Genomic DNA, 23722 nt, shown 5'->3' on the forward strand with positions numbered 1-23722 from the left:
GTTCAGGACAGAGGTTGAAAAATTGGAGAGGGTTAAAAGAAGAGCCACAAGAATGATTAAAGGATTAGAAAACTTGGCTTATAATGATAAATTCAATGAGCTCAACTTATTTAGTTTAACAAAGAGAAGGTTAAGGGGTGACCTGATTACAATGTATTAGTATCTACATGGGGAACAAATATTTGACAACTGGCTCCGGAATCTAGCAGAGAAAGGTGTACCATGATTCAATGGCTGGAATTTGAAGCTAGACAAATTCAGACTGGAAATAAAGTGTAAATTTTTAACAGTGTGAGTAATTAACATTTGGAACAATTTACCGGAGGCATGGCAGATTCTCCATCACTGACACTTTTTAAAATCAAGATTGGATGTTTTTTTCTAAAAGATCTGCTCTAGGAATTAGTTTGATGAAATTTTATGGCTGTGTTGTGCAGGAGATTAGACTAAGGACCATTGTGATCATCTTCTTCGAATTTATGAATCAGTGAAGGAGGGGGTCTTATGTTTTTATTTTTGTAAGTAGCTGCTTGCTGACACAACAATAGGATTCAGTGGCTTCTTTAGGACTGTTTGCGTGAGACTTTCCAGGGTTGGCCTCAAATCATAAAATAAGTAAATGTCTAAAACTTCTGACTTTTGACTTACAAAAAACAGTGCTGGAGTGTGTGGTCCACGGCAGTCTCGCTTGCAGAAGGGGATTCAACAAGAATAAAGATCCCCCAGTGTCACCATTGTCATGGGCATACTGAGTGTTTTAGTTAAAAGTGGCAATGACATTTGAAAACTTTTTAGTGGGGGTTGGGGGAGAGGGAAAAAAGCTTATTATACTATATCAACATTGGAGTATACAAGGTCAACACACATAGCACCTCAACCCCTTATGCCAATATTAATGGGACCTGATTTTCAAAAGGTATGTAACTGGAATTGTGTGTTCAAATATATAGGAAGTTCAGAAGCTCTTACTTGTTGCCACACTCAGTAGCTGAGTAGGGTAGGAGACCAGGTCAATTCTCTGCTCTAAATTATCCTTTTTCTGGTTCAAATATTTAATATCTTCTTAGCCAATACATGTATTTTTGCTGTTTTTCTATGGTCTGCATTATCATTGGCTAAATATTAGAGCTAGGATGAACAGTCAACGTGGTTTCAATGAGTCTTTTGTTAAAGAAAGGATTGGGTATCACCCAGAAAGCATTCAACAAACATTTGCCACCTGAGATTGGTGTCTCTTCAACCAGAGAAAGAGATGAACTCAAGCCAAAAAAAATTTGGATCCAGATTTTTCAGTACCCCAGAATTCAGGTCAATGGGCTGGAGCATGTGGGTGAGTGTTTGCAGGATTGGCGCCCAATGGGATAGCCACCTGTCTATAAGACTTCACTGTGGCTTAATGAATGGAAGGTCCTTTTGGGGGTTACAAGGTAAAATAACATTAAATGTGTAAAGCAGTGCTGTTTATCTCTCCGTGAGAGCCAGGAGGGATGAAACCAACATTTCCTTCATCTGGTGCCTCCCCTGTCTTAGATTAAAAACTATGTGATAGAACTGTATATTGGAGAAAAATCACCCCAGGTGTAGTTTTGGGAAGTAACATTTTTTGAGACCTATGAGCTAATTTATTATTCCACAAGATTTGGCTTTAGAAAAAAGATTTAAAAAAAATTGGTGGATGTGACCCAGGGAGTCCTTGATGCCAACTGGCAGAGGGAATTGGGGGGTGGGGGTGGTGCATAGGGTTTTACAGGGATCCCCTCGGGAAGATCTATGCATAATAGTTCACTGAATGGTGGCATGTGAAGTCACAAACACAAGTGGCCCACAGCTTGCCATAATCATAGCTAATGTATGGATGAATAATATTAAGGAATTATGTGTCCACACTAAAACTTATGCTCCGAAGTCTTGGAGTTTTAGTGGATCTCCAGGAGGTGACATACTTTGGAAATGTTCCTTTCAGGCAGGAGGTAACGGACACCTATCTCCCTGTCTGGTGGTTTGTGTATTGTATCCTGAATGCATCACAGTGTATGCCTATTTATATACTGAGCCACAGGCAAAATCAGAGATTGTGAAATCTGCAAGATGAAACCAAGAGCAGGGGGGTGTCCTGTTTATGAAAAAAGAGTAAGAGGATTGTTCTGTTATATCTTGGGGTGCCAGGAAACACACTGAATCCTTCACCTAGAAGCCACACTCACAGCATGTCTTTCTCATGAAAGGAGGGTCACAGCCAACATGGCTGTAAAGTGCTGCAAGGATTTGGGGTGAGCATGACTCCACAAGACATGAGTATCTAGTTAATTAAATCTAGGCTATAGAATTCATGTTATGATTTTATGTCACATGTAACTATTTGTTTCCAATACTGCTATTTGCTGCAACTTTAATCTCTATGCTTTGTTAGATACACTTATACTTGACTTCACTATAAACATATCTAGGTGCTGTGTGTCAAGCGGAACAGTGATCTGAGGTGGACTTGGTAAACTGGGGTACACTGTTTCTTTGGAAGCAGCAAATCTGAATACTGTGAGTGTCCAGTGGACTTGGGCTGGACACTCAAGGAAGACACTCGGAAGGCTTGAGAGTTGGGTGAGGGGTGCCAGTTGCTAACTTGTAGGGTGACAGCAGGGCTTGCGAGGTCTAGAGGGGAGTGCCAGTGCGGTTGGAGAGCTGACCCAAGGCGAGCACAGACAAGACTTCCTCACACTAATGGCAGATGGTACAAAGATGCCTCACATCCCTGGAGCCCCCAGGAAGCCTCACAGTGGGGGAAATAAAGAAGCAGCAGCAAACTGAGAATGCAATGAAGCTGAGTCATTACCACCAATATCATAGTGTCTAATAGTCTCCACTGGTAGAGAATTAGAAGGACCCAGTGGGAAATGGATATCTTTAACTTTGTTAATTAATTGTGTATTCAATTGTATTTTTTAGACTAAAGATCAACCTGAAGAGAAGGGTGCGAAACCAAAGCATGTATCTAGCAACAAAGGAGCCCAGGCCGAAAGCAAAGAGTCTTTGGAAGGTATATGTAAGCCTGTATGTATGATAAACATATCCACTGTGGAATTTGAGATAGGTTGGGAAGAGAAGATCCAATATTCTCCTATATATGTAGGTACTACTGAATTAGCTCTTTGTAACTAAGTACCTGGACTTATTAAGTACTCAGAAAAGTGTGTGTTGGACGTTTGATACCATCACAAAAAAACAACAACTCCCTTCCTCAAAAAACCAAGCCTCCAAACCAAATCCAATAGCAACAGTTCATTAAAATGAATAGCAGCCGTTACCTTTGTTTGGTTAATGCTGTATTTCTTTGCTTTTGCAGTTGTAGTTAGCTTAATTAAAAGAGAGCAATGTCTGTTTGGAAGACACCAGGGATACAGTCGCAAGAACACACAGAAAACCTGTAAAGTCATAGTGGAAAAAAACATGTGAAAAAGCAGAAATACAGATTTATTTTTGAACTGGGAATGTCTCACGTGGCCAGTGAAGATATTTTCAACAAGTCACGGGAGATGGGGTTAGAAAAAGGATTCAGACCTCAGACCTTTCTGTCATCCATTGTATCCATTGTCATCAGTGGAGTTACACTGGGGTGAATAGAAAAGGAGTACTTGTGGCACCTTAGAGACTAACAAATTTATTAGAGCATAAGCTTTTGTGAGCTACATCTCACTTCACGAAAGTTTATGCTCTAATAAATTTGTTAGTCTCTAAGGTACCACAAGTCCTCCTTTTCTTTTTGCGAATACAGACTAACACGGCTGCTACTCTGAAAACTGGGTGAATGTGACTGTGAATTGTCCCCCGTTACAGTCACCTCCCCACATGTCACCAGAGGCTTCTCTCAAGCATGGCCAAAAATCGTCTTGGTTTCTTGGCTTAGAAAATAACATAAACTAAAGAATCTGCTGCTCAGAATTCTGACTCAAAAGCCCCCAATACTTTTGGGCTGAGGTGTTAAATAGACTAAAAATTAAACACATTCCATGGATTTCCAGGGCCTGCGCAAGTAGAAGCCTGGATGAAATGGAAGTCATTTCCCATCTAGACTGCCCTTCCTTTTTATGCACCATCACTAATAATTAAAAGCAGTTGCAATTATTGGAATAGCTCCAGTGGGGACCAAGAAACCCTAGGGGAGAGAGGCAGTGTTCTGAGTCTTAGTGTCTCCCGGAAACCTCCTGTCCCAATTTGCAATGTCAGTGCTACTTCTTATAGTATGGACACTGGGATGGGTGTGCCTTTTGGGATTTCAGTCATGTTGACCCATAGAGTACTTACAGTCTTGGATGTCCTTCAATTGACTCTTATCAATTTTCTGTTTGCAGTGTTGTTGTAGCCCTGCTGGTCCCAGGGTCTGAGAGAGACAGGGTGGGTGGAATAATGTCTTTTATTGGACCAACTTCTGTTGGTGTAAGGGACAAGCTTTTGATCTTCACAGAACTCTTCCTCAGGTCCGGTCAGGTCTTCCTACTTACCTTCCTTGTCCTAGGGCAGAGGTGGTAATTGCCTACTTCATTTTAAGTGATCTCCTACAACATGTGCATGCTTAACAACCTGTCCTATTTTGTATTTAGCATGGACACTCTGGTTACCTTCCCCAGAGCTGAGGAAGGACTTTGTGAAGCTCCAAAGCTCATTCCTTCTACCAACAGAAGTTGGTCCAATAAAATATATTACCTCACCCACCTTGTCTCTCTCTTATCAATTTGGTTTTTAGTTATTCAGAAATCCAGTTTCTATTTTTACTTTTATCATTGCTGAAAAGCTAGCAATGCAAGTAAGTAATTTTATTAACCTGCATGTGTCAGTGTCAGAAATGTCAAACATGCTTCTAATAAGCTTAAATCTTTTTTGTGTGTCTTTTAGTCCTTTCACATGAGCATCATTGCCTAGTTTCACTATGATGGTAGGTTTTTGATAGAGTCCAACATCCCTGGCTACCTCCCTATTTTTTTTTACAACCTATACCACTATTGTAATATTTTTTCTTGTGTCAGGGGAAGGCTGTGACATTATGATAATACTATTTCTTATTTAGAGCCCAAAGGAGAAGAAAAGTTGGATGAAAATAACGGAGCATGTGAAAAAGTAAACTCTTTTGACACTGTAGTCTCCAAAGTTGACTCTAGTCCACAAGTTAAAGAAAGGACAACACAGCTGCAAAAAATAGCAGGTTCTGGCAAAACAAATAGCTCTAAGAATTGTCAACCACAAAAAGACACTGGAATTAAAGCTTTGATTCCAAACCATGGTCTTCCCTTCATAAATCATGGCTCTGTGGGGAACAAGAATGTTACTGCTGAAGCAATTGATATGGACAGAGCACCGGGACTGGAAGAACTCCAGAGAAATCATATCACTCAGAAATCAAAAGAAAGTGAAAACAAACCCTCTACATTCAGTGCTATATCCATGGAAGCCGTGCCATCCACATCAAAGTCTGTATCCAGAGCAGGGTGTGAAGTGATACGTACAAGGTAATGATCTAGTCTGTAATTCTCTGTGTGATCTGAAACATTTCATGTATTAATAATAGGCAAATTATTAAAAGGACAATTCAGTCTTGCTCATATGTGAAATCGTAGGAAAAAAAGCCTTGTTAGAAAAGGAGCTTGTGGAACCATGTAAACAGTTAATCTGAAGAAGAATTAGACCAAGCGTGGTGGTTTATAAATTTATACAAAGATAATGTTTGTAGATAGAAAGTGCTAGGTAAGCGCTAATTACTAATATTACACATCTGCTCTGAGTCAGGGAGGTTTGAAATGGGTTTGCTCTATGTGTGTCTCATTTCATTGAACCTTGTAAATGGCTGACTCCTTTCTAACATGGATGTTTCTATAAATATCACATATGGGGCTTAATAGGTCTGCAAGAGGAGTTTGCCATTGACTGAGGATAGAATTTTTTTAGTGTGTGATAAAATTTCAGGGCTTGGGCAGGTTGTTCAATCCCATGTATAATAATCCTTTGCCCACCTCAAAGAAGTCAGTATTTTTGGTTAGGTCTGTGACCACATGAACCAGCCCATTTTAAGCATTGGCCATACAAAGATGTGAGCAAACATTTCTTTTTCTAACTTTTTTTTCTCTTTAACATATGACATATTTAGTATCAGATACTCTCTTTTGTCCTTTTTTTTGGTTAGGACTTTAGAAAAGTTCTGTGATTTAACTTGCAATTGCATTATGGGGAAAAAAATGAAAATGGAGATCCCATTTTTAAAACATGTCTGTACATGACCATGCATGTTCAGTTTAGGCTCATGTGCATTTTAGTGTATATACAATTATCCCGATGTGCAGGTACACAAGTCAGCATTTGAACACGGACCAAAAAGTGACTGCTTTTTTGTATATGTGCATTTAAAAATGTTCCTTTTAACTTAAAGGGTTTGAATGCATTCTGGTGCCTTAAATACAAGATAGACACTTTATTCTCTAGGTAGTCTTTAGTTATTTGTGCAATTTACAGGTATTTTTAGGTGCTGGAGTATTCCCAGATGAATGCAATACAAGCATATTAAGGCCTTGTCTACACTACAGGGGGAGATCGATCAAAGTTAAGCAACTTCAGTTATGTGAATAACGTAGCTGAAGTTGATGTATTTAGATCTACTTATCCTGGGGTCCACACTACGTGATGTTGACTGGAAACGCTCTCCCGTCTACTTCCCTTGCGCTTCTCATTTAGGTGGAGTACAGGAGGTGACGAGAGAGCGATCTGCAATTGATTTAGCGGGTCTTCACTAGACCCATTAGATCGATAGCCGATGCATCGATCACTGCATGTCGAACCCCTGGTAAGTGTAGACAAGGCCGGAGACTGAAGAACCAAACTAATAAACTGAATGGAAGTGGTCTTGGTCTACTTCTCAGTACACACAGATCCACATGAGAAAAAACATCATTGCAAATGGCAGCAATTGGCACCCCAGTCTTAGAAGAAAGGCTGAGCTGTGGCAGGGCTTGGAGACTATATTTCCCTTTATCTCTAGAAGAGGTCCAGTGTAAGGATGTGGCAGGGCAGAGTGGGGGAAGCTTGCATTGACATAACCAGTTGTGTGGCTAAGTAAAAGAAGATTCCAGGGATGTTGTTCCAGCACATTTCCCAAATTCACATGATTGGGGTGCGGGAACCCCCTGAACACAAAGGCTGTAAAGTGCAAAGGAAGTGTATTTGTTTGATGTCTAGATCAACTTCACACAACATTTCATTATAATCAGACTTAAAATTTACTCAGCATTTTTATTCTTAAATAACAATGTGAAAAGAACATGAATCTTCCTTCACTTTATTTATGGAGGAGTTTGTAGTCAGGGTGCATATATAGATATTTTCTGTATGTGAAGTCTGAATGAGTGGGCCAAATTCTGCGCTCAGTTACATGGGTGCAGCTCTCATTGAAGTCAATAGGCCTCTACAGAAACATAAAAAGAACAGAGTTCCAACGTTTGGAATTGTTAGAGAAATGCCCAGGTTTCCCTGCCAAGTTTAGACTTGTCTAGATAGTCATAGCAGTGTTTGCTCTAAGCTGGCATCAGCTGACTTCTTAGCTTAATACCACTGAAGTACAGATTCTTAATACCTTTGTCAAGTCTGATTTCCCACTCTGGAACTTCGAGTGCAGAAGATGGGGGCCCTCAGGGATTATAAAAATTAATACTGGCCACTCTAGGCTTGTATTAAACTCCCAAGGTTACAGATTTTCTCTGACCTTGGATGGGTAGATGCTGCCATCACCCTACTGCAAAAACCCCTTTGGAGAACCCAGGAAGGCGCACTTGGGAATTCCTTCTTGTGGGATACCCTGAAGCCCTTTCACCCCTCCCCCCCATCCGGGGAAGAGCTGAGAAAGAAAACAAAGGAAATCAGCTGTTGCCACAGACTAATTAAACAACATATGCACAAACCTCTTAGGACACAAAAATCCAATCCTGTTCTTAAAAAAAAGGTAAATTTTATTAAAAAGAAAAAGAAAGAAAATACATTTGGAACTTAGGCTTTTTGCTAGATTAAAAAAAAATAATTACAAGGATTAAGCATCAAAATAGCTCTCTTGAGGTCCAGCTTAAAGGTTACAAGCAAAACAAAAGCACCTGGGTTAGCACAGAGAAGTCCACAAGCCATAAAGAAATAAAAGAGAGACACTTAATTGCATCTTCCTAGACATTTCCTGATCTACTTACGTATCTGGGGTTTCAAATGAGTAGTTTCTAGGTATGATCTGGTGATTTTTCATACCTGGCCCAAAGCTTTTTATAGCATAGTTCCAGTCCTGTCTCTGCTCTCCGGGAGAACAACACAGACAGACAAAGGGGAAGGTTTTTTCCTCAATTTAAAAAATAATTCTAGCTTTCCCATTGGCCCTTTTGGTCAGGTGCCCACTCCCTTCCTTTTACCTATGCAGGGAGACTTTTTAACCCTTTACAGGTAAAGCAAGTAGAGAACAACTACCAAGAGGGATGTATAGCTAGCTGGCTGGGTGTCCCTAAAACGGAGCTACCCCCTCCCCTTTCATTTATCACAATGTTATAAAAGAATCATGCTTATAATGACAGTGAGATGGTAAAAATGAGAACAAAACTACAGACTTGTTATGCAAAAGATAGAAAATGTTTCTTTTCAACATCTTTGTTACTGAAGGTACAATACTTTTGCAGAAACTAGATAGGTGTTTCCTTTTCTAGGCACCAGAGACATTCTCTGCCTGCAGTTTTATAGTCCCTCGGATGCAACGTTACAGCCCTTATTGATATCCAGTCGCCCCACTGAAGCCAGCTGCAGTACTCAGAAATGTAGGGCTGGAACGGACCATGAGAGGTCATCTAAACCAGTGGTTCTCAAACTAGGGGCGCCGCTTGTTCAGGGAAAGCCCCTGGTGGGCTGGGCCGGTTTGTTTACCTGCCGTATCCACAGGTTCGGCCAATTGCAGCTCCCACTGGCCCCGGTTCACCGCTCCAGGCCAATGGGGGCTGCAGAAAGCGGCGCAGGCCAAGGGAAGTGCTGGCCGCCCTTCCTGCAGCCCCCATTGGCCTGGAGCGGTGAACCACTGCCAATGGGAGCTGCGATTGGCCGAACCTGTGGATGCAGCAGGTAAACAAACCGGCCCAGCCCACCAGGGGCTTTCCCTGAACAAGCGGCGCCCCTAGTTTGAGAACCACTGATCTAAACCACCCCTCTGTACTGAAGAAGGACCAAATATACCTAGCCCATCATTGAGAGGTGTTTGTCCAACCTATTCTTAAAAACCTCCAGTTATGGGGATTCCACAATTTCTCTTGCAGAGCCTGATCCTGCTGCTGTTTCTAAGTTTATTAATTATATGAATATCTCTGAGAGAACTTCAGAATATAGCAGGTTTTTTATAATCCCATTATCTCCAGACAACATAAGATTAATGAAAATGTTTAAAAGTTTCTAGTGGCAGGAATGCTAAAGGAAATAATATTAGCAAAACAGGGGAGCCAAAAGAGCTGAGGTGTACAACATAACATTTTCAATAGCAGACTGTGAAAAGAATAATATTCGATAACACCCCATGAACGCAGACTCTCACACCTCAGCTCTCAGCTAACCACAGGAGGACTAGAACACACCCACCCAGGTTTTTAAGAGCTGACAAGTAGTTCTAAAAATCCAGACCACAATTTTTAGCGCTAAATACAAAGGCTCCCCACCACAGAGGCACTGGTCAATGCTGGAGTAGGTTTGATTAAGGCTATGATTATGTCACCGTGGTCACGGAAGTCACGGAATCCGTGCCAGAGAACTCTGTGACCTTTTCTGCCCCGGGGCTGGAGATGTCAGCTGGCAGCCCCGCAGCTCTCAGGTGCTGCTGGCGGCAGGCCTCCATCCTCCTAGTCGCCAGGCAGCAGGGGGGACCCCAGAGCTCCCAGCCGCTGTGCGTGCTGGACCCTCCACCCGCCCCATTTTGTCAGGGCTGTTTTTAGTAAAAATCATGGGCAGGTCATGGGCTTCTGTGAATTTTGTTTATTGCCCTGACCTGTCCATGATTTTTACTAAAAATATCCATGACAAAATCTGAGCTTTAGGTATGTTTATGTCCAGCAGAGGGCGGACATCTATTCAAGCTAGCATGTTAAAATAGCTATTAAAATAAGATTTTGTGGGACTGAGTCTCTTCAGAATGTTGTAAATTTATCCTGGAAGTATTGCTGAAATATTGCATTTTCTTATTATCGTTAGCAATTTCAATATCTGATATTTTTCGTAGGGAAATTATTACAAAACTGGGATTTAAACAAAGTGTAAAAAATATTTTCTGTTAATCTAGCGAGGCTATTTATCTGCATAAAAAGGAAAATGTTTGCTCTGCAGGATTTCCATCAATGTGCAGATGACTGAAACCCCAGAAAAGATTCCAGTGGCCAAGGAAAGAAGCCTAGGTGATCATGGAGGTACAAGTTCCAAAGTAAAATCCCCTCTGTCCTCACCATTGGAAGTTGAAGGAATTAAACATCTGACTGGCAAATTTAAACACAATCCATGCCCCCCAAACACCAGAACCTACCCAATTCAAGAAGTAAAAGGGGTGAAGCTTGCTAATAAACACAATGAACAGGAACCCAAATTAGGAAAGCCACAGATACTATTGAACAAAGTCTCGACTGATAAAAAGCCCCTAGAGAAATCAGAGTTAAAATGCAAGTCCATATCCTCTCAAAGCACAACTGAAAATGATACTAAAAAAGATCTTGGTGCCAAAATGAAAAGCCATAAAGAAACAACAAAGACAATGAAAGAATTCACAAAGGATGCTAGATCTGAATTAGAATTAAAATGTGTGGCATTAGAAAGCACATACACAGGACAAAAAGAAGACAATGCAAATCAATGTACAGGAGACGCCCCAGAAAACACTACATCAGTAGAAACCAGCAAAGCATTTGGCAAGGAGGATGAAGTAATCATTGGTAAGTAGCTCACAATCATACTTGGAGACTTTTACATTGAGAATTCTAGGGTACTTACATACGTTATACACTATAATAGCTGAAACATGCTCATTAGTGCTATTATCATAGGCCCTGGCTACACTTGCAGATGTACAGCACTGTGAGTTAAACCCGCCTTCGTACAGCTGAGTAGGGAAAGCACTGCAGTCTGTCCACATTGGCAGCTGCCAGCGCACTGTCGTGGCCACATTTGCGGCACTTGCAGCGGCATTGGGGTGTGGGGTGCTGGGCATTATGGGTCCTGTCCCAATGCCCCGTGTTGCATTGCTTCACATCCCAGCAATTCCTGTGTTTCCGTCCACATTTGGCGCCATCTTTCAACAGTTTCTGTGCAGCGCGATCTGTGTTCCGTTTCGGTCTGTGGGAAATGGAGCCCGAACTGCTGAGGAGTATGCTGACGAGTCTCGCCAGCACGTCACATTTGGCAGTCAAGCTATTCCTTAAGATCCAAAGTGACAGTGAGGAGTCCGACGATGATATCAAGTCGTGTAACATGTATGACACGAGATTGCTTGTGGCATTCACGGACATGCTCAGCACTGTGGAACGCAGCTTTTGGGCTCGGGAAACAAGCACTGAGTGGTGGGATCGCATTGTCATGCAAGTCTGGGATGGTGAGCAGTGGTTGCAGAACTTTCGGATGAGAAAAGCCACTTTCATGGGACTGTGTGAGGAGCTCGCCCCCACCCTGCGGCGCAAGGACATGAGATTGAGAGTTGCCCTGATGGTGGAGAAGTGGGTGGCTATTGCAATCTGGAAGCTGGCAACTCCAGACTGCTACCAATCGGTCGCTAACCGGTTTGGAGTGGGAAAGTCGACCACTGGACTCGTGTTGATGCAAGTTTGCAGGGCCATTAATCGCATCCTGCTCAGAAGAACCATGACTCTGGGTAACGTGCAGGACATTGTGGATGACTTTGCACAAATGGGTTTCCCTAACTGTGGAGGGGCGATAGATAGGACGCATATTCCTATTCTGGCTCCCACCCCACCTAGCCTCCGAGTATGTTAATCGAAGGGGTATTTCTCTGTGGTTCTCCAGGTGCTTGTGGGTCACCGGAGGCGTTTCATTGACATTAATGCAGGCTGGCCTGGAAAGGTGCATGACGCACGCATTGTTATGAATTATTCCAGTTAGGACACGTACAGTTCGTTTCTAGGCTGAGGCAACCAAATAAAGACAGACTGCAGTGTCTTAAAGTTTGTAGGTTTATTATGTTTAAGCGTGGTACCACTCCGTTAAGCAGAACGGGACCCCGATTACACGTTACACAAAGATTATGTACTGTTGGCAAAACATCCTGCCTGTGTGCCTTGGGGGGCCTAAACCAATAAACAGGCCTTCTCCTCATCTATTACCAATCCCCTGCAGCCATCTTCCCCATGCAAAAAAGCTGGAGCGGCAACTATTTCAGGCATGTTGGCTGGTTCCTGTCTCCTTTGTTTCCCTTACCTTGAAACTATCCAGCTGTCCACCTTGAAGGATCCTTCCTTCCTTGGTACGTGATGTGCTTGCTTCTAGTTAATGGCCGATAGGAAACCCAAAATGGAGTCACATATGATAATTAGGTTGATTTCCCCTAACAGCAACTTTTGGAACATTGCCCTGTTCAGGAAGCTGCAGGCTGGGATTTTTTTCCCAGAGCGGAAGATCACAGTAGGGGAAGTCGAAATGCCCATTGTGATCCTTGGAGACCCCACTTACCCATTAATGCTGTGGCTCATGAAACCCTACACAGGGAGCCTTGACAGCAGCAAGGAACGGTTCAACTACAGGCTGAGCCGGTGCCAAATGTCTGTGGAGCAGCCATTTAAAGGGCCGCTGGCGATCTCTGTATGGGAAGCTGGACTTGGCTGAACACAGCATCCCGGTGGTTATATCCGTGTGCTGTACCCTCCATAATATTTGTGAAGGGAAGGGTAAAATTTTCACTCAGGCGTGGACCTCCGAGTTTCAACACCTGGAGGCTGAATTTGCACAGCCAGAGAGCAGGGCTATTAGAGGCGCACAGTGTGGGGCTGCAAGGATTAGGGATGCCTTGAGGGAGCAATTTGAGGCTGAAAACACCACTAATGTCTGGTGCCCTGCACGGGAGTGAAGTGCAGTGGTTCCAATGTTAGTAGGACTCTGTGTTTGCTAAGCTGATTTGCAGTGCCTGTTTCTTTCCTGGGTTAAGGCATCTTTACTTTATGCAATAATAAAGAATGTTTTCAAAGCCAAAAAATCCATTTATTGAAAAGAGACACAACTGCTTGGGAAACAGAAAGGGCAAGGGGGTGGGATGGGGAACGGTTCAATCACAGATTTGCATATGTTCTGTTCTCATACTCAGCCTTCCTGTCTGGAGTGCTGTGCAATAAGGATGTTTATAATTCAGGATGGGGGCTGAGTGCAGTGGGTAAGGGTTGTAGTTTTCAGGGCTGGGTTGTGAAGCAACAGGTGTTGGAGGCAGCTGGTGGCGATAAGAACCCGGATGTTGGGGAAAGTGTGTTGGAGGTGACATGGGGGCACAAGGGAAAGAGTTTTGGGACAATGGCTGCAGGCGGGGGAGGACGCGGTAGTGCTCTGCCTGCATGGCTAAGAGCGCCTGGATAGAGTCCGTTTGGCACTCCATTATGCTTATCAGCCAATCTGTGCTTTGCTGCCGGAGCTCCGTGCTTTGCCGCCAGTGCACTGCGTTTTCCTGGCGGATCCTGCTTTCGCTCTCCCTCCACTCCTGTGCTTTTTGATTCTCTTTAAGAGATTGCTGCATCACTTCTTGCAGCATGTCTTCTTTGCTTTTTCATGGCTTATTCCTGAGTCTTTGCAGTCTCTCGGCCGGTGATAACATGGACTGCTGAGATCTCAAGGTTGCATCTGTAAAGGCAAAATGCTACACTTAACAGAGGCAGCATTGTTTATATTAGACAGAGTAATGATTCCCCCGAACTTAAGAAGGGCATACACAATCTACACAATAGCATAATTTTCCCATCCCAAAGAGAGCACACATAACCTATGGGAGCCCCAAAATGGTAAGTAAGCACAGGGTCAAGGGGGACTGACCTTGACACAGGGTCAAGGAGGGTCACGGCTGAAATGTCCTCTTGGTTTCTGTGCCTTGGGCAGCTACAGCTGCAGGGGGCACCTACACTGAACACTGACCCAACATGTTCCACAGGAATCCGTCCTGGAAGATGTCTTGCTGCTGAGGGTGACCTGGGAAGCAAGGGAGGGTCTTCTACTGCAATGTGGCTTCCGCCCTGGCCCATATGCAGCTTGCCTGTGTGCAGCAATGGTCCTCCCGCCCCTCTTGGCACAGTGGCGCAGACACATTAGCCTAACTGAGACAAGGTCCACGGTGGCTCTCCCAATAAACCTGCACAAGCGCATTGCCCACGTTCTAGATGAGACTTTTGAAGAGATCACTGAGGCCAATTACCGCGAAGTGATAGACCACATCAATGCGCTATTCCGCATCTAGGCATGCATGCAGCCCTAACCCTCCTCACCCAAAGAGCCCGCACCGAAAAAATTCCTTCCCGAAAAGAAAGCTGCTTACTGGGAACCTGCTCTTCTGTTTGTCCTCCACCAAGTACCGGCCACTGCAACTGGCTACCTTCCTCTTGGCTTGAGAAGAGCTCCTGGCTGCATGCCTTCAGGGATTCCAGAGTATCTCCTCTTGCCCCAGCACCCTCACTCCACTCCCACTTTCCTCCTCCTCCTCCTCCTCCTACCGCTCTGAAGTGTCCATGGTGGTGCTTGGAGTGGAGGTGGGGTTGCCCCCAAGTATCACGTCCAGCTCTTTGTAGAATCAGCAGGTCGCGGGGGGGAGCACCTGAGGGGCCGTTTGCCTCGCGGGCTTTGTGGTAGGCACTCCGCAGCTCCTTCACTTTAATCCTGCACTGCAGTGCGTCCCGGTCATGGCTCCTTTCCCTCATGCCCCTTAATATCTGCCCAAAGGCAGTGTAATTCCTAACGCTGGAGTGCATCTGGGACTGGACAGCTTCCTCCCCCGAAACACTGATGAAGTCCAACAACTCTCCATTGCTCCATAGTGGGGCTCGCCTGGCGTGTGGAGATATGGTCACCTGGAAAGATTTGTTGAGAGCACTCCATGCCTGGCTGAGCAAACAGGAAGGTGATTTTCAAAATTCCGAGAGAATTTAAAGGGCGGGTCTGACGGTTGGTCACCTGAGGCCAGGGCAGTAGAGTTCGAACTGATGACCAGACTAGACCAGAGTGGCTAGAACAGGCATTGTGGGACACTTCTGAATACTTCTGGAGGCCAATCAGAGTGCATTGGGTGGCCACACTGGTGCCGCAGTGCACCGGCGGTGGCGTAACAAACTTTATTCCTCTGGGGGAGGTGGAGTACCAGCAGCGTTGTAGCCGTGGAGACAAAGCGCCGTATGTGCCTTGCCAGTGTGGACGGGGAGTGAGGTACAGCGCTCTGGGCAGGTTTATTGCGCTGTAACTCGCAAGTGTAGCCACTGCCTTAGTTTGAGAGCATTTATTCAGGCACCAGGCATACATTTGGCTGCATCAGACAACAACTGTATTCACGTTCATGGGACTTGCTTTTTATTCTAATGTTCCTTTTCAGTTACAATCTCAGAATAAATGTTCTTTTGGATTTAGGATTCAATTTAAAGGCTGTTTTGGAATAAAAATCCTTTTAAAATAAAACGCGATGAAATTTTATGTGTTTGAAAAAGGAGAGATACTTTTAAAGCTTTATTTCTTTGAATAAAAGCCTTTATTATCATGTAAGAGAAGGGGTGTGCAAACCACACATTAATATTAGCAGGTGAAGAGAGTGTAAAATATTGCAGGAAAGGTCTCATTTTGTCCCTAGTTATACCCCTGGCCATAAGTCTTTTTCTGGGCAGCACGTTAGTGATCACACTCTGATTGCTGCAAGAACAGGAGTTCTCTCTGCCCGCAGTGGATGGAGCATGCTCCAAGAGGTATGCTGATCAAGGTCTGGGTTCTACAGTAGTGGCTGATAGGTGCAAACATGTATGCACAAATGGAATTTTAAGGCGTAATATACACTGTGCAGCCATTTTACAATGAGCATGTATTAAATTAATCTATTAAACATCTATGGCCCAATCTCTCCCTTGCTTTGCACAAAGAACTCCCAGTTATGTCAAAGGGAGTTCTACACATAGATTGACTTTGGGATTTGACCTTTATTTGGGTAATGCTAAATTGGATCAGCTACTTTATTGGGACATCTCCCCAGGAACTGATTTCGTCTATTGATAATGGCAGTGATTGCTGCTACTGGGAGAGGCATTCTCCTGACACTGAATGAGTAAGTGGTTGTAAGTCATTAGGTAGGTGCCTCACTCATGACATTTTACTCCTACCATCCAGTGGAGACAGTGGGGTTACTCATCTGCTTAAGTGCTTTGCTGGATGGAGGACCTAGTAAAGTGAAAAGGTGCAAGAAAGATGGGAGCCTTATTAAATTCCAGGGTTTTTGTTTTGAATATTGCTAAAAGCAAATGGTTAACAATTGTCTGGCTGGATCTAAGATATCTTGAGTGCTTGTGTTGCCCTCTGATATTCCCCCGTACAGGCTGCTCACCCACAGCTGTGCTGAACAACACTATGATGAGGGAGAACCGTATTTCTGTTTGCATCTGCTCCAGAAAGCAATGGGGTACTGTGGTGATGATGCCAAGCTCAGTGGTCAGATTGGCTTGTGGGGGACTCTCTGAGGGACAGGGATATTTGAATGGTGGGAATATGATGAACGTTACCTTTGATGAGGTGTAGAGTGAGTGAGGTGCCAAAAGGCATACAACCATGACCAGGGTGTTACAGGCCTGTTTGTAGTTAGCTAACCTATCAGGTTGCCCTTGGTTGAGGTCTTGATACAGCTGTATCCTGGAAAGTAAAAATACTGGGGGGGATGATGAAAATAATGCCCAATGATTTGTGGAAAACCAAATCAATGAATGAACTGTCTCCTGTGTAGATGACAGCCCTCCTCCTCCTGCTCCCTTTGACCATCGCCTCGTGAGCGTCAAACACACAGAGATAACAACATGCTACTCAGTGTGCCAACATGAAGTATTAGGAGGGTAAGTCCATCTTTCCCTAATGCTGTGCTGTGAATGGTGCACTTAGCAACATCTCTGCAGTAGCTTAAATACACAGAAAAAGAGCTATTAGGATGATTACAATTACCCATTGCCCACAGAGTATCTACAAATACATAGGTTTCAGAGTAGCAGCCATGTTAGTCTGTATTCGCAAAAAGAAAAGGAGTACTTGTGGCACCTTAGAGACTAACAAATTTATTTGAGCATAAGCTTTCGTGAGCTACAGCTCACTTCATCGGATGCATTTGGTCCGATGAAGTGAGCTGTAGCTCACGAAAGCTTATCTTCTGTCTGATAAGCTAAATGGATTGAACTCTTAAGTTGTACTCTCCAATTTTTTGACATCTTTTTAAAAATGTGGTCACCAGAACTGTATGCAGTATTTCAGTCTGTCTCACCAATGCTGTATATAGAGCTGTATATAACTCCCTACTCACTACTTCCTTGTTTACATTCCCAAGGATCACATTAGCCCTTTTTGACATTGAGTCGCACTGGGAGCTCATGCTGAGTTGCTTGTTCACTATGACCCCTAAATCGTTTTCAGTTACTGCTTTACAGTCCCCATTCTGTGGGTATGGCCTACCTTCCTTGTTCCTAGATGTATAACTTTGCATTTGGTTGTGTTAAAATGCATTTGTTAGAATGGATACAACTGATCCAGACTGTATGTCCGTATGAGTGCCTTGTCCTCATCATTATTTACCATTCCGCCAATCTTTGTCATCCACAAATTTTATGAGCAGTGATTTTATATTTACTTCAGAATTATTGATGAAAATATTGAATAGTGTCGGCCTAGTACTGTACTCCACTAGAAATGCTAGATGGAGTTAGCTAGGTCTTAATCCATTAAAGTGTTCACTATTGACATTTATAGTGCTAATTTTTTGATCAGAATGTCAGGCAGTACTAAGTCAATTGCCTTACAAAAGTCTAACTATAGTACATCTATGCAGTTACCTTTATCCACCAAATTTATAATCTCAAAGAATGAAATAAGGTTTGTTTGACAAGGCCTGTTTTTCATAAAACCATGTTTACTGGCGTTAATTATATTCTTATCCATTAATTTGCTTTTCCATTATTGTCTCACCAGATTTCAGTAATGCCAGTTATAGCACATTTCTTCCCATCATTGAGAACTTCTGAACCCTCTTGCTTATTACCCAGGCTCCTAGCAGTGGTATCTAAGCACTTGAAAATTTCTTCTCTTCACATTCCTTGTCACATTGGTTCAATTGTTCACGACTCACTGAGTTTAAATTTGTAATGTATTTGCCGGTGTACCACCCTCCCATTGCGTTGTTCATTTAACACCTTCCTTGCTGCTGCAGGACATTCCATTCATACAGCCCCCCCCTTCTAGAAAGTGGCCCAATGACCAACAAAAGCAAAGCTGTCAGCTTCATCCCAGTCACACAAACAACAGCATGTTAAAGGGTGTTAGTGGCTGAGTTTTCAAACTGACATTATTTTGACAGCACCTGGGTTTCATTCTTGAGGTGAGCACTTCCCTTCAGCCCTTTCATTTTTCTGCACTTATTTGTAATTTGGGAGAGTATGATTTCCAGGTAGAGTTACGTGCAAATATGGCCTAACAGGTCCAAGCATGATGGTGATGCAGTGGGAGAAAAGACGGTGCTTAAAAATCAAGTGCGTGGGTGAGGTAGGAGACAATTTACATCATGCAATAAATGTGGGTGGTGTAGTTATTGGCTTTAATGTAATTTAAAGTTACTTGATCAGACCAGAAATATCCTTGTTAATATACCTCACTATGCATCACTGAAGGACAGCAGGAGTGTATAATTACAGAACCAAAAAAGAATATCAGCAGGTTACCATGTCATTGTGTAATGTAGTAATACAAATGGAGCACAATATTTTAATATAAGAATTGAACAACTGGCTGGAAAGATAAAACTAATCCTTCATAAGCTGAGAGAAAGAGGAGATTCATGCTACAGACCACCTGATTCTGTTCACTTTGTACCAGGCTATTTTTAATCAATGATAAGAACAGTTGTTTGAAAGGCTTCTGCAGCAAGTTACTTTAAAGTCATTTTACTGTGTATTTCTCTGTATCAACAGGGGGCGTTTTGGTCAAGTTCACAAGTGCATGGAGGTGTCAACTGGTCTTAACCTGGCAGCCAAAATAATAAAAGTGAAAGGAGCAAAGGAAAGGGTAAGTATGGCTTTGTGAACCTCCAGGGACAGACAGTAAATCTGGCTTATTACAAGCACCTGCGCATCGCTTTCCTTATTAAAGTACTTTCCCACTCAACATTGTATCATATGTGACAAAACCAGCCTTAGTAACTACTTGCTTGAATCCTATATGACTGTTTGATCTGACCAGGTTTGATGTCCTGTTATTTTGGTGTTCACTAATGCAAACCTTCTGCCAGGTGAATTCAGCAGTAACAAGGGCCGGGTTCAGTATATAGGGGTTCCTTGTTAACAATACAACACAAAATTGGCTAGAGCCCCACCCAGTGACCTGGGACAATTACACACCACGCACTGAGTGCCTCTCAGAGGCAATACATCCTCTGTTGCAAGCACAGAGTCTGAGTGTAGCAAAAACTTTTAATAAAAGGAGAGAAGTAACTCAGCATTAATTTGGAAATACACCACTCATAAACACAAACCATGAGCAAAAGACCCACCCCCAAGTAAGCTTTACACACACACACACACACACACACACACAAGGAAGTATTTCTTCACACAATGCACAGTCAACCTTTCAAACTTTGCCAGAGGATGATGTGAAGGCCAAAACGATAGCGGGGTTCAAAAAAGAACTAGATAAGTTCCTAGAGGACAAGTCAATCAATGGCTATTAACCAGGATGGGCAGGAATGCAACACCATGCTCTTAGTGTCCCCAGTCTATGCATGCCAGAAGCTGGGAGTGGATGACAGGGGATGGATCACTGGATGATTGCTTGTTCAGTTCATTCCCTCTGGGGCACCTGACATCGATGACTGTCAGAAGACAGGATACTGGGCTAGATGGACAATTGGTCTGACCCAGTATGACCATTCTTATGTAAAAACTAATTATAACATAACAATACAAATGTTTAGTACTGAAACTCTCCAATATAGTGATCTCTTGAGATAGCAACAATGTGAGATAATTACCTTGGCAAATAATGCACTTTAAAAATCTTGACCTACTAGGAAATGTATATTTATATTAGTTTCCCAGTCACAAATCTAGCATTCGGGAGCAAAGTTACTAAAATGTAGTTCAGAGGTGAACTCTGCAGATGAACCTCTGAACTCTGGGGCTGCACTGGCCAAGGGCAGCAACTGTGAGTGGGGTATAGAGAAGGGACGGGAACATTAAAGGGACTTTTGGGTTGCTGGACTTAAGACCCTGAGGAGAAACAAGGAGACTGGGGATCCAACACTGGCCACAATAACAAGGAGACTGGGGATCCAACACTGGCCACAAGTGATCATTTGGGCAAGCAGTCCCATCATGATGAGCAGTTAGACAGGGTCGGTGCGTCCATGCAAATGAGATCAGCTTCTGAAGTCTTTTTCCACAGCTCACCACTAGATGTCAGGAGAGAGCTCATCCAGACTTTGCATACACTAACACCAAATGCATCCGATGAAGTGAGCTGTAGCTCACGAAAGCTTATGCTCTAATAAATTTGTTAGTCTCTAAGGTGCCACAAGTACTCCTTTTCTTTTTACTAACACTGGTGTGTGCAGGGAATCGGTTGGCATGAATGTTTGGGGAATGGCTAGTTTTTGTGTGAATATTTGTATTTGAATGCGCACAAGAGTGTTCATGGTCATGCTCCAATAGGAGCATCTGCTGGTTGCTAATCACTATTGTTATCTTCCTGTTTGTAATGTTTCAGGAGGAAGTGAAAAATGAAATAAACATCATGAACCAGTTAAACCATGTGAATCTGATCCAGCTTTATGATGCTTTTGAATGCAAGAACAACCTCACCTTGATCATGGAATAGTAAGTTAAAATGATATTCGGAATCGTCAACTCTTTTGAACTTGGTGGTTGCTCAGGCCAGTAGTAGAAATGGAGGAAAATACATTGGGCTGAGGAGGTGGGAATACTACAAGTGTTTCCCAAGCTGGGTGAAGGCTTCTTTCATTTTTAGAAGCAAACTCTTTAAGAGAAAATCACATATTTGACAATATCAGAACTTAAACAAATGGTAAGAATACCAGCTGTATCCCAGAGAGTATAGAGGGATTTCATACAGAAAAACATCAGTATGTTTTATTTTTCGTTAGTGCGGGTTTGGCCCATAGATACAACACAACTGCATTTTCTATATGAACTGTATCTAGCAAGTTTTTAAGGGTATGAGAGTTAAATTAAAGAAATAGCAGAGGGAGAGGGAACTGAAGAGAGACAGAGAAGAGAGAAAACAATGTGGTTTCTGGAAAAGTTAGAAACGAAAAGTAGGAATGATTTTGATGGAGAGGTTCATAAACACTGTTCAAAAAGTCAGGAATTGCCTTTGCACCACTAGCAGTGAGAGTGTTTGGTGATACCTTGAGAAGGCTAAGTACTGAATGAACAGAGAGAGTGTGAAGAAGAGTAGCAGGACAGAGATAAAGGGCCAGATTTTTAAAGGGACTTAGGCACCTAAAGATGAAGATAGGGGCCTAGTGGGATTTTCCAAAGTGCCTGGGCATCTAACCCCCAATCTAACAAGGAATATGTGTATTTTTTTCACATTTCTCTTTGTCAATATTTTAGTGTTGATGGTGGTGAATTATTTGATCGAATCACAGATGAAAACTACCAACTAACTGAGTTGGATGCAATCCTTTTTACCAAACAAATATGTGAAGGAGTTCACTACATACATCAGCAGTATATTCTCCATTTAGACCTGAAGGTCAGTAGTTTCAGATCTCAGGTCTTTGGCTAAACTGTACATTGTGCTGTATGGAAAGTCTGTATGTATGAGAGCTGCAAATAGAGGGTAATTTCTCTTCCCCTTCATCTTGTAATGAAATAAACTAATTTAGTTCAGTGGCCACTGTGAATTAACCCTGGAAAATTAATTTTTTTCTTTAATGTTTAATCTTTTCTTAAATTTGATAGCTTATTTTAAAGATGATTAAATAAACAGCAGGTTCCTCTGCTTTTACAGCTTTCAGATCAGAAGCTTTTCATAGCTGCGTAGAATTGCATTGTGCCTTGGTTTGTCACCTGAGAAAATAGAGGGTTTAGAAGACCCTCTATATTTGTGTTATTAGACCTGTCCTCTCTTTTGCTTCTTCTCATGTTCGTCCTTGTCTGTGTCTCCCACTGACAGTCTGGAACTGAGCCATTGTAAACTAACATGTTCTAGTGACAATTCTCCACTAGTTCTTTGCGCATAGGGACTATGATTTTCTATATGTTTATATAGTGTCTAGTGAAATGGTAGCCCTATGTGGTTGATGTGCAGTTGCTACTGTAATTATAGCTGGTTGGAAAGTGTTGTGGGTGTTTTGGTTTGTGGAAAATTTTGTTTTTTTGTAGAAAACCCCCAAACTTGAAAATAATTGTAATTGTTTTTGATTTTTCAATGAAAAGCTGGAATTATTTGCAGAAAGGAGCCACTTCCCATTTAGAACTTCATTTAGTTGAAAATCCAATTTTCTTTACAAAATCTGTTTCAATGGACATTTTTCCAAATGCCCTAACCACAATATCCATCTGAAATAATTATAATATTTATAATAAATATAATAGTTGGATTGAGGACCTGGTCTTGTGAGGTGCTGAGCCTTGCATAGCTAAGTGTCTTCCCAGTAACCCTCCATTCACCTCCTGACAAGTGAGACTGAAAATGTCACCAAAAAAGAACACACAAATTTAAATTTTGATGAAAAAGCAAATGCTACTTAGCTGTAATAGGCTTATTCCTTGTTTGCATTCTGGTCTCTCAAGATACTGCATTTTCTTGAATAAACCCACTGTTATAGCGTCTGCCACCTGGCTTGCTAAACCATTCCACACAAAGGTGTCCATTCAGTCCTCCCCTAAAAAGGACCCTTTAAATTATGTTATGTGATACCTCTGCTATGGCCAAATCTGGGAAAATAGTTACTCCCCATGGCAGCAGTAAGGAATGGAATCTCTGCAGGAGAGATCCAAGCCCACACATTTTACTGAGCCAGTTAGGAGGATGATGGGGCCCCAAAATCACCCTCCCATGGTAATAACAGACCGAGGGGAAAAGTTGATCTCAATAAACCTCTGAATATTTTTCCCTGCTTCTTTTGCCATATCATTGATTCTCTCCCCTTTAAGGGGAAAAATGAAGGGAGCATTTCAACAAGTGATCTGTGGGTAACATTCCCAACTAGACTTATAGAGTAATGTTTCCTATACAAGCCCTCTAGGCACCCCGTAACCAGCCCATGAACCATGCTGTTCTTCACCACAGTTGGGCTCAAATATATATTTGTATCAGTATAATGGAATTCTGCACATGGTGCCAGGATAGAACAGAGCCTTAGGAAATGAATGGGAAAAATACAACCACCATTGTAGTAAATCACATAAAGGTGAGATTGACACATGTGAACCAACAAAGAAGTGAACTAGCATTGTTTTAAAAATCTTTCCCT

General features: G+C 42.6%; 1 protein-coding gene across 4 annotated transcripts in view; it reads left to right on the forward strand.

Moving 5' to 3' along the window:
* Positions 1–23722, forward strand: part of MYLK3 (myosin light chain kinase 3) — a 71395-nt gene that overhangs the window by 36715 nt on the left and 10958 nt on the right. For all 4 annotated transcript variants that reach the window (XM_043495445.1, XM_043495446.1, XM_043495444.1 and 1 more), the window contains 7 exons: positions 2944–3034; positions 5060–5498; positions 10363–10958; positions 16973–17078; positions 19194–19287; positions 20986–21095; positions 21855–21996. In XM_043495445.1, coding sequence (XP_043351380.1) covers positions 2944–3034; positions 5060–5498; positions 10363–10958; positions 16973–17078; positions 19194–19287; positions 20986–21095; positions 21855–21996 — 1578 coding nt within the window. The remainder of the gene's footprint in view (positions 1–2943; positions 3035–5059; positions 5499–10362; positions 10959–16972; positions 17079–19193; positions 19288–20985; positions 21096–21854; positions 21997–23722) is intronic.

Source organism: Dermochelys coriacea, chromosome 12, assembly GCF_009764565.3.
Source record: "Dermochelys coriacea isolate rDerCor1 chromosome 12, rDerCor1.pri.v4, whole genome shotgun sequence".
Taxonomy (NCBI): Eukaryota; Metazoa; Chordata; order Testudines; family Dermochelyidae; genus Dermochelys; species Dermochelys coriacea.